This window comes from Strongylocentrotus purpuratus, unplaced genomic scaffold (assembly GCF_000002235.5).
Source record: "Strongylocentrotus purpuratus isolate Spur 01 unplaced genomic scaffold, Spur_5.0 spur5_scaffold_6, whole genome shotgun sequence".
Taxonomy (NCBI): domain Eukaryota; kingdom Metazoa; phylum Echinodermata; class Echinoidea; order Camarodonta; family Strongylocentrotidae; genus Strongylocentrotus; species Strongylocentrotus purpuratus.
In genome coordinates, this window is record NW_022145612.1 from 27,716,382 (window position 1) to 27,728,526 (window position 12,145).

The window sequence follows — 12,145 nt, forward strand, 5'->3', positions numbered from 1 at the left end:
GACACTTGCGTTCTAAAACCAGAAGTTACATGTATCTCAAAAGAACAGAGGGAAAGATTAAAGATATGCTGTTGGAAATTTTGTTTTAATTGCATTTATTTCTGAGATAGTCAATAACTATGAATTGGGATGGATTGTACAAAACTGCATAAGTCTCTGACACCGGGCTTATTTCAACATGGACATAAACCTTCAAGGCATCAGTGGCAGTTACGATTTCTAGACCAATAAATGAAAGCCTCAAACTTACCATAACATTTTCGGACATCTTTTATAAAAAAAATAATTAAAAATGTGATAGATAAATGGATTTGTAAGCAAAGCTGAAGAGAAATTCAAACACAGTTAAGTGCAGAATTATTCTTTGAAATAACCGATTCGGATGTACAAAGCTTTTGAGCTGAACTCCATCATTCTATTTTATTTTAGATTTAGTTCCACTATTATTTTCAAGGTCACGTTTAACATAACTATCATTAATACCACAAAATATAAAGACCATCGTATTTTTGTTTCTCAAAGTGATTGCCATGTGATTATATTTACCGAATTGTAGATGTGATTTTTTTTTTTTAGCAAAGATGCAAAATATTAGACGCAAATGTTGTTGAATTATTTTGCTTTATTCTTTCATGGCCAATGGTTAATAATATCAAGATAATGTACTCTTCCCTGAGAATAATTACAGCCTACTTTGTGCTTCATCACATTTCTCGTAAACAATAATCACTCAAAGATACCACATAATTATAAAACCAAACTCTTTTTCATGACGGATATGCTATAAACAAAATATCTATACATCATATAAACAGTTAAACAACTGAATTATTCATACCCCCTGTAATTAAATTTGATGTTATTTTTGTTCTTTGTAACTCAAGAATCAAAAGTGGACTGGTTGAATTAGGCCTTTTGTTGAATACTCTTAGATGTGAACTTCAATATATCACGAAGCTTCAATATGTTATTTCCTTAAAATAAAAGATCGTAATTATTTAACTATTATAATTGTGTTCATAAGTTTATATCATTTATATTATATCTTATTTTGTCATCATTGTATACGATATGTATTTCTGTTAATTCATGTATAATTAAATCTTTAGATCAATCATGTAATTTATTGTATATTTGATGTTGTAAAGCGCATAGAGAATTTATTATTATGCGCTATATAAAAATTACTTTATTATTATTATTATTAATATATTCAAGAAACATGAATTGGGACTAATCAGTTTTATCACATACTTGGGCAATTACAAAACTTGGCAAGGCTTAGAATAATCTAGTTAACTGTAATACATTTACGAAAATTACAAAATATAACATGACATATATTGCACACAAGAAATCTCTTTACCTCTAGCTTTACAAACAGACCCAGATTACATCAAAGCTTGGATAGGGGGAGGTGGTTCCTCCCCTTTCAACCCAACTTGTCATTAGTTGGACCATGAGTCAGTAATGCTAAGGGGAAAGTATGATTTCATGTGACTTAGAGAATGAAAGACATTTGTCGATGTAGGTTTACTGGACAGAATGGAATGGATATTATAGCATATGGTACTTTAAATTCATACTATAAAAAGGAATTCATGCATTGAACAAGATATCCCTATACATCAAATTGAATGTGTTTCATATTAGTTTTTGTGTGTTTGTTATTTTTACCAGATTACTGTTATTACATTAGATTCTTGATTTTCTTCCTTAAAGGTTTAACCTGACCCCTCATCTCACAACTAAAAATTACCTGAGTAACATGAAACAAATAATTCAACTTAAACAGCCATGTACCTCAGAAGAAGAAAAAAGTTGCTGAAGTTTGATATCACTCAAATTCAAAACTGAATGATATCTATTACCATTTGAGCGCTTTGTTATACCTGCATTAAAAAAAGGGTCAAGGGTGTTCTACACTTTGTGCTTAAAGGGTCTCATTCTTGGGTGCTGTGCCAAGATGAAAAGGGTTATCTATTCTGTCCAGTAAACCTGTGGGGGGGGGGGGTGTCCATTCTCTTTACAAGATGATACATGACGCTGCTTTCTTCTCCACTGGAGTTACAGTGCCTTCACCCTTGTAGTCCTCGATGGCTTCCACAATCTACATCATAAAAAAGAGGGGAGGGGGGGGGGTATGAAAAGTATAGTAATTGATATTTTGGGATACGAAAGAAATTGCTGTCTTATACTATAGAGACAATTAATCAATAATATAAATTCAATTAGACTTCTGCCTGCATTTAAACAAGTAGATGAATGAGATATATGTATGTGTATACACCCATTTGAACATAAAGTGTTTAAATAATGACAAGAGAGGGCAGCAATCAGAAAGGTTGATAACAGTATATGAGGTCAACTTTCAAGAGTGTTATGAAAATGTTTGGAAGTCATTCTTCTTGAAATCATGCTAGATCAGTGTGTGATCAAGTTTTAAAGCTACTGAAATGTATAGTTTTAACAAAAAACTTACATGGCAGGTTTTCTCTTGTTAGCGGATAATCAGGGCGGATTATCTGCTTATATCTCTGGTTGTTTTTAGTATGCTGGTTATGGTTATGGTTATTGTTATGGTTATGATTATGGTACATGTACCAGTCAACTGTTTGTATTTTTAAATGTGCTGTAGTTCTCTCTGCCTTTCTCTTTTTTCTGTTCTTTCTTCAACTGCATAGCCTCTATTCTGCACCTTCTCTTTTTATTATGTAAACTTTGACCAGTCCAATTTTTCCATCTGGTCATTCGGATCTACATGTATTCATACTACGCCAAAGTAAAGCCTTCCTTGTTTGGCATTCTGTCTACCCAAAATATCCTAAATGAAAAAGACTTCTTTTGCAGCTCCAATTTTGCAACACAGTTGGTTATTCAATATTTATATCTCAGTTGTACATTCTTTTAAAACTAAATGCCTTTTCAGTAAGTTTAATACATCCCTTTCTCTTGATGTCAAACCTCCTAATGTTTGTTCAATTTTTTTTATTTTTTTTTTTTGAGGGGGGGGGGAGGAAATAACTCTGCTTACATTTACTTTATCTCTTTTCAGGCAATTAGGAACCACACTTTTCCTTACAAAACTAATCATATAAACTACCATAACTGATCAAAAATTCTAACCCCCTTATAAAAGAAACATTTGTGTTCTTGTTCACACTTACAGCATCTAAGTCTGGAAACCCTCCATTTTTGAGCTTGGAATACAAGACCTGGCCATTCAACTTAACCTCGAATGAACCTGGAAAGCAAGTAAAGATATTTTCAACGATGGAGACAAGCATACACAGTATATAATACATGATCTGAAATCACCATAACTCATTTACAAGACATCGCCAGGCGTAGACTGAAGATATAATCTGAACTGGCATCCCTCTCGTAATCTTGGAAAGAGTTTCTTTTTAAGGTACAGTACTTGTTTTACTTGTCGGACACCCATTTGAGAATGAGGTCTGCGTTTTCTTCATCACCAGACTGTTTAATCTTCTCACATCTCATTGTATCAGAACCATTACTGGTATTTTGATGGCAGCTAGTTAGAAGAGATTTCATCCTCCTCAAAACAGGGCATTAAATAAATGCTGAGATGCTTTTAATTGTCAAGATTTGAGTGCAATTTTGGTCAACTATAACAACTTAAATAATCACTTATAGTGGAGTGGCTTAAAGAATTGCTGATAGAAAATGATCAACACATCCTCCTTGCTATATAATGCATAGCATTGATCAGCTAATTTGGCAGCTACCAACCAACTTGACCTCATTTACATGTGCCATTTTCTATTAAAAAAAGATGAGAGACTAACAAGTGCCTAGAATCCATGTGAAATACAAGGCATTGTTCAGTCAGTCACTAGCTACAAATGTATTACTTACTAGGTCTGCCCCGCTTGCCACTAACATCCACGCCTTTGATTGCTGACTCGATCATCTCGTGCAGCTCTCGGTAGCGCGGATAGTACCCTCAGGAACCACTGTATAAGAGGAAAGAAGAGAAATAGAGAATGTAGAGGGAAAGAGGGAGAAAGAGAGAGAAAAAGAGGAAGAGAGAGAGAGAGAGGAGAGAGAGAGAGGGCAAGAGGGGTGTTATTAACATGTGACCAGGGCCATTTATGCTCAAATTCTAGTCAAAATATTTGTTTTCACTTAGTTTTTTTCCAAGCTTAAATTCTTGGATAGGAAAATTGTGAATGAAATAATTCATATAAATTCACTTATATTAATTTGCCTGATTTTTGCCAATTTTCCAAAGTTCTCATTGAGCTGTGATAAGCTTAGCAAAAAATATACACTGTACACTCATGTTCACAAAAGCTCTTTGATGACTTCAATTGAAGAAAAGTGATTTCCTCTAGATTAGATGCTTTATACAGGTATATACGTGTAGTTTACTAGAGTTAAAGATAATACAAAGTTTTGGTATGGGGTCATGAATTTGGTTCAAATGAACATATTGGAAGCATATGCGATCCTACAATATTCAGTGATCGTTGTCGCGGTTGAAATCGAGTCTAAAGTTATGAAATGGTTAATAATAAACTCTTTATGTTGTATAGCGCCCTCTCAAGGTCAAGATATTAATTAAGCCATAAAACCATGTTTCTTGACTAAAATAGACCGATTAGCTATTCTCGTTCGGAAATTATATATCACAACTACATATTCTGAGATTTTCATGGTCGCATCTACCATTGTACGGCCGTAGGCGTTATTTTAAATTTATCCAAATTTACCGGGAGCACCGGTAAATTTTTATATTCAATTTTTCTCGAAAGCAGAAGTGTTTTAGGGGCTACATTTTCTTGTGCATATAAAACATCCACAGGGGGATCCAAATATATCTGAATTGCAAAGAATCACTATCCACCCAATTTTCAAAATTTCCCAAAACTTTGGATTACCTTTAATACAAATTAGGACCTTTCATGGATGAGCTGAAAAAGCTCCCTGCTCCAGGGCATTTATATTTTATAAACTAATCTCTTGTTTTGTACAAATAGTATACCTCTCATTTTAATACTTTGCACCATACTCTACAAAGCTCAATATTTGTGGCTTAGATCTAACTCAATGTTGTTATATTTTGTATGAACAAAACACCTCAATGGCTCTAGCTCTGTGTCTCTCCTTCATACCAAATCTCTCTCTCACTCTCCCTTATTCTACATCCCTTCTCCCTCTCTTCCTCTTCTTCCACCTCACCCCCCTCTCTCTCTCTCTCTTTCTCTATCTCTTATTCCTAATCACTACTTATTTTATTTTGTGTTTTTTTCTCACCAATTTGACCCAAACTGTATGATTAATATTGTTTACAAAAAAAGTACTTCTCATCAATCCCACAAGAAGAAAAAATGAACGTGACATGAAACACCTAAAACACACACGAAAATACACCTCACAATCTTAAGAATAAAATAAATAAATCTTGAATCCTCAGTCTGACAGTAATGTATTTCCTTTTATTTTCATTACAATAGAGGCAAAGTGCATAATTACTTAATATATCGCACAATATAAAATAATGTCAGGACATAGTACTTTCAACTTAGTATTTATTTACACAACTAATGCATTTTCTGTAGTTGTCATGTAATATTTGGGGGTAGTCCTCATACATACTACAAGGGTGTCAAATATTTGTGTTCATGTGTAAATGCTTGGTTGTTGAAAGATACATATGGGGTACATAATGTCATGTCAAATTGCAGAAGCAAATATCAAGTGCAACTTATATGTGATAAATATACAACGTAATATTGCCTGTTTCACAGCCAGCAACGTGTTGAAATCAATATATGAACCAGACAGTCACAACAGCAGGATACCATTTGGTACACAGATAAATGGTGTGGAATGTTTGTGATTCATAGAATACATGAACCTTACAAGTATCAACATGTACCACTCACTGGGAAACAAAAAGGTACATGAGTACATGTAGCTCTTCTACACCTCAACTTTACACTGTATACAATTACATCTGTGCATAATAACTGCATATAGTTTGTATATATATTTGTTAATGCTTTTATATAAGATTTTTAAAATATTTTAAGATTGAACATCAAACTGTGCCTGAAAAAATTGATGGGGTAACATGCGACTCCCTAGTTCATTTACTCATTAGCTTTACAATGTACGGTGCATGTACAGTACATGTATGGAAGATACTCTTAATAGAATATGTTAATTGGGCATTTTTATGTACAATAGTAGGGGAACTGGAAGTAACCACTATATACATAATATGGCACTTTGATTAATAAACTATGTTTCCCCATAGACCTCATGATGTGTAGGCTGGACATGTAACATTGCATTAGATCCCTTTTGTTTCAAAACAAATGGAACTAGTAAATAATACAATTTAGAGTTGTGCCGAAGGAGATGGTCCATACATGTACAGTGTATGTATCTGATAATGTAGTGTACATGTACATGTACATGGCATGGTATGACAGTGACAACACATCAAGAATGCACCTTTTAGAAATCCACAATTATCACAAGTTTGAACTCAATATAAATCCAATATTTAGCATACTTGGTGTTGTGTAATTTCAACTTGGTTAATAATTGTCCAGGAGAAACAGAGGCTTTCGACTTACAGCGTACTCTACATACATCATACTTTGAAGAAAAACAATAAATAGACATAGCCATCAATAATCTTGGACCTTTGGAATTGTTTACTTTATTTTACTTGCAAATATACTTTGGACAAAATATAAAGCTATCAAATACTGCCATGTAATTCTTGAAGAAGGGTCACCTGTAACAGAGAAAAAATGCTTGTCACAAAACCCTACTATTTACCCTCCTACAATTCAATCATACACTCCCGGAAAGGCTGCCTGAAAGGTTTGACGATTGAAAGAATAATGTTCCAGGATTAAGTCTTGATTCCTAACTCTCTAAATGGTAAACATGTACACTGAACCTTAGCCTGGGATAGACAGTAACAGGGATAAGGTACACATGGACCCCCAAAAACGTAAATTTCAGAAACCCACTGTTTTGACATTTGGGGGTGGGGGGGGGGGCATAAACAAAAATGACTGAGGACACTGTGGGAAAAACTTAGTGTAGAGCCCTGCCGCAGCAAGTCTTTATTCCTTCTGACAATGTTTATCTCTATTCTCTTATAATAAAGATATTAATGTCTAAACTCATGAAGTGCACTTTAAGTATATCACCCAGAGAATAGTTTCCTACACCAAAGGCAGAAATGGAAGGGCTATGCTCAGTCAATCACTTAAATTCTTTCCCCTCACAAATTCAATATAACAAACAAGTGAATACTAATTAAATCTCTAGCAAGCTCATGTAGTTAACCAATTATAAATGGTAAAGGTAGGGTACACGCTACATAAACTTTTTGGGGACGAAAAAAGGTTCTTTTAGCAGTACATCATTAACAATCTCACAGCAGTCCCTCTACCAATTATATGCTCTAAATTTATATGAAAAAAATCAAAAAGAATTTATAAAATCCATAGATATGGCAAGAAGCTACTAAACTATAGAGATTGTCTTCCTAAAATAATAAATTCAGGTTGTCTAATTTTACTCAGATAACTCTACTGTTATTGGTACTGCAAACAACCCCTACAGGAAAGTTATCTTGTGTAGTTGTTCCATCACGGGGGGCATGATAAACCCCTTCATTTGAAGTCTCGGTCCAGCCGGTCTGGGCCTCGAAGAGAACTTTCTGAATTCTCATCTTAGCAATTCTCTTTGCCTGTAAATCGGTAACACTTCTCATCTCATTGCCAACGTAGCGCCCAAAGACGGCATCTTCATCATCATCGGGTGGTCTTCTCTGCGTACGTAAGGACTGCTTTTAAGAGTAATTTGTCATTGCCCTGCTCAGCAGCATCAGGAGGCTTTGAAGCGTTGGAAGTAGATCCTGACGGTAGGCTGATTGCCGTTTGATCTCTCTTTAGTTTCTTAAATGGTTTACGCACCTTCGATCTGGCGCTACGATACTGGGTGATGGACGGACGTGATATCGATATGGGCGAAATGCGTTGAGTGAACGGTGACTGGTAAGGCGAGGATTCTCGAACAGATACATGCTCCTCGAGCTGGTTCGACTGTCCGGGGTTGTTTCGTGAAGTGCTTTGAGGCTGTGGAAAGTCAGAGTCTGGAATCATGCTGTCATACATCATTTCAGCAACATCACCATTCTCCAATGAATTACTGTCTTCCTTGTAAGTGCGTCCAACATCTCTCACTTGACTCAGTAGAGATAACTCTGCAATGTCATTCTCCTGTCAAAATTTTTTTTATAATAATACAAAAAGTTCCATAAGTAGAGTAAACATTGTCACATGTTCACTTACAATAGTTATATCATGCGATTACTAAACAAACTTGTCACAAAATAGTTAAAATATCTATTGATCCCTTCGTCTCTGTACTATTGTACTGATTTATTTTGTTCCATTTAAAAAAATTATAAGTGAAATATCATGCAATTGCAAGCTAACTTGGCACATTAACTTTTAAGTTTTGTCAAAGTAAGTTTGCTGTCCTTTTGAATCATTGAATGCAAGGTTTCAATTTTATTGAGACTAATGGTTTGTAGGTAAAAGAAGACAAAATACAGCCAATTGAAAGTTTGAAGAATAAAAAAAAAACGAGACAAGAAATACGATTAGAAATCATGATCAACCTACCGGTTGCACTAAATGGTGGAAATGGTAAATGTTAAATAGTATAATGTACATTACCACTTTTAAATGGCTGTAACTACACCTGTAGTTTCTATTGCAAGTGATGAGTACATGTTGTGTCATTTGTGTGCTGTAACATAAAAACTCTTAAACATTTCTTTTCCACAAACACAAATAATGGTGTATTAAGATAAAACTAAGTAAAAATGGAAAAGAATCAAAATGAGTACCTTGATTGACTCTGAGTCAGCCTTCCTTGGAATGATGAAGTCATCTAAGAAATTCAGATTAGGAAGTAACCACCACGAGGAGACGGTGTGTCCAGTCTTACACTTGGGATGTTGTCCCTTCTGAATGATGCGGGCGTACTGGGTACGGATGCTCTTCATCTTAGCTCGGATTTCATCCTCTGAAAACAAAACACATCAATACATTTAATTGTGCATCTACTATGAAAAATATCCTTCAAGCAATTCTAAACTCAATGTTGAACTGAAAGATATTGGTTTAAACCCCGACGTTTCAAGGATCATGTTTCACCCTTCTCAATTCACAGTTTGCTTTGGATAAAACTGAAGGGCACTCATCATGTACACACTTGTTCTTCTTTCTTCATGACATTCCTATTTCACATTGATATTCAAAAGTATAGAGGCATTAGATGACCTTGTTTTCATCTCGAGTTTCAGTGCTGTCTTGCAGATAAATACACTATTTATACATTAAAATATTTTGACATGTGTATTTTTTTAAAAGGTAAAAATTAACACTTTTTAAAGCTCTTCTTTTGTGTGCAATTTCTAATTTACCTCTATTTAATAGCAATAGTATGTCTTTATTATTTGGTAAATGGTATTTTTTAAAGAAATAATTTAGTACAAAACTACAAACCTATGCCTTACTTACCTTAAATGCTATGTCTTGACATTAATTTTATAATTAAACCTACATGTATTTGGAGAAACTTACATTGCACAATTGAGATGCATAACACTACGATTGATATATACAAAAAACATTAAACTGTAGTGCAGGAGCATAATGATCATGATCAAAATTTTCAGAAACCCTTTTGTGCAAAAACTTGCATTTACCTGAAGACCAATTTTAAAGGTAAAGACCAGTTTTGGAAACACCCCCCTCTCAAAAAATGAAATGGAAGCTCTGATTACCCATCATGTGAAAGAATGTTTTGAATATTACGTGACGATACAAATTTTGCCGGGAAATCGCCTACCAAGTGATATATTTGGTAAATTATTATATCTATCTGGATAGATATTGCGCATGTATTGCGTAGTCCCATATATACATGTACATCTTTCTCTGTACAGTGCTTAAAGACTGGGCAAAATTTCTTATCATTTTGATGATTCCAGTACACACCAATACTTATATGCTAGATGATCAAACTTTTCTGATCGATTCCACAACCTTTCTTTCACAATGCAATCGCATGACCAGAACTGGTCTTTATACCTTTAAACACAATTTTATGCAAGTGCCAGAGATCGAAAGACTATATTTTTTAGTTCAAAGTATCATGGATTTGTCGCTTATCATGGTTTTGTGAAACGGAAAGGTCGTGTCGTAGACAAAGATACTACTGTCATCGAGCGTGAGTTGATTTTATGTTTTATAAAACAACCCAAGTTGTTTTATACAACTCATAAGTTGTCATGGTTGATGACCACCTTTCATTAAATTATAAAAATTAGCACAGATCTTATGATTTATAAATCCCCTACAAAACTACCAAGCACATGACCACACCTAACTCCAATCATTCTGACACAATGTCAATGAATAGACTCACCTTGATTGCCCATGAGATCAGCTATTTCAATCCATGATCTTGATCTTTCCTCTCTGTTGTGGTAGCCAGGACTTGTGTTGTCATACAGGCATGGTCTATTCTGGTATGTCTCAACCAATTCCACCAATTTCTGCCTTGTCCAACCTAGGGAGTCTTCGTGAGAGTGCTGATTCGCCGCCATATTGCTTACAATAAAATGGCATCACATGACTGCCGAGTTGCTGCCGCATGATTATAATATTGTTCTGTGATTGGCTAACACTGCAACGACAAAAGACCGGGCGTTGCTGCCGCGCCTGCGCTAGTTTCTCGCACGCAACTTTTGTTGTGGCGAGCGCTGCCGGAGAATCAACAACCGCAGCTCGCTGCCGCAAATGACTCGGCGAAATGTACTGGAATCGAGCGGGGGAGTTATCCGGTACTGGACGGTACTGTATGCCTGCTCTGAGAATCGCATAATTTCCATGATAACTTACCAGTATTCGATGGTTACCTTCTTCTGAGCCATGGTGATGGGCAAAAGTCTATTTAGTCTCTGGAAAATAGTAAACTAATGAATTGAACACTGTCTTGTTTAGGAGAAGTAGAACACACTGGGGACGGTCGCAAGCAAACTTGACCTGCACTACGAAATTAATGTCAACAATTATTGTGCACGCACATGCGCATATGCACCGGTTTGCGCTTTAATTGTGCATGCAAGTATGAAAAGCTTTCATTTGTGCACAAGTCATATCTTTGAAATTTTTGTATGATCCCGCAATTATCCAAATACAGCCATGTAGTGATAAATTATTATGATAATTTATGTTGTAGTTTGAAACAATGAAAGTGACTCAGACTTCACTTTCAAAATAGAAATGGTTCATTATGAAATACGGCATAACTCTCCTGGAGCCTGGGCTAGGGGGATTCCCGAACCCCGAACTCGCCGGCCATTATAACGGATCGCCCCGCCCCGCCCCGCCCTAAATCACCCCGCCCCCTGCTGCTCCTGACATGCAGCCATGGGTGTCGATCCCGGGGGGGGGGGGGGGGGGGGATGGGGGATATATCCCCCCCCCCAATATTTCAGGTGGGGGGGATGGCCTGTACAATCACCCCCCCCCCCCCTCCCCAAATAATTCACCATAAAAAAATATAAAAAGATGAAGAGAAAAATTAATGAGAGTCCGATGAGAGTAGTTAATGGTTATTACTCGCACAAGATGACCATCAATATACACATTTTGCTATCTAATTTTCATAATACATACATATATACGAAGTAAATAAGACAACCGTATATGAGACAAGAATAAATTGAATTCTCGCTCATACGGCTTCATCAGGAATTGATGAATTTATTCAATTTGTTTAATCAACAGCATCATAGAAATGCAGTGCGCCAAATGCAAAGACGCAGCATCAAAAGCAACGAGCTAAAATGTTAAGCGCGAAGCACAAAAGTAGCAATCTGCAATGCACATCAGACAATCCTGGACAGTGTAAACATAGATGAACTCTGTGACGATTTCGTGATGAGATCGGAGACAAGGAGAAAGATTTTCGGACATTAGTATGACTTATAAAATAGTTCACTATAGTTGTTATGTTGTTTCCGTTCACCCTTTTTAAAATTCACGTCATTGTATCTTTATTTTAA

General features: G+C 35.6%; 1 protein-coding gene and 1 long non-coding RNA gene across 2 annotated transcripts; both read right to left on the minus strand.

The window, feature by feature from the left end:
• Positions 1–1,981: 1,981 nt before the first annotated feature.
• On the minus strand, positions 1,982–11,139 carry LOC115919176. The gene is made up of 4 exons (XR_004061738.1): positions 10,977–11,139; positions 3,883–3,980; positions 3,168–3,244; positions 1,982–2,110 (listed from the first exon to the last, which is right to left on the minus strand). It is a non-coding gene; the product is annotated as an uncharacterized LOC115919176 (long non-coding RNA).
• On the minus strand, positions 5,446–10,964 carry LOC582147. The gene is made up of 3 exons (XM_782114.4): positions 10,501–10,964; positions 8,915–9,093; positions 5,446–8,279 (listed from the first exon to the last, which is right to left on the minus strand). Exons 1-3 carry the CDS (start codon positions 10,679–10,681, stop codon positions 7,812–7,814), a joined length of 828 nt encoding a protein of 275 aa, XP_787207.2. The 5' UTR covers positions 10,682–10,964; the 3' UTR covers positions 5,446–7,811.
• Positions 11,140–12,145: the final 1,006 nt, after the last annotated feature.

Bases quoted from the DNA above. Each gene is read 5' to 3' on its own strand.
- LOC582147 (XM_782114.4), bottom strand. From the start codon at position 10,681: ATGGCGGCGAATCAGCACTCTCACGAAGACTCCCTAGGTTGGACAAGG. The intron at 9,094-10,500 runs GTGAGTCTATTC...TTTTGTTTTCAG, and splicing joins TGATCTCATGGGCAATCAAG to AGGATGAAATCCGAGCTAAG. The intron at 8,280-8,914 runs GTACTCATTTTG...AAATTTTGACAG, and splicing joins CTGACTCAGAGTCAATCAAG to GAGAATGACATTGCAGAGTT.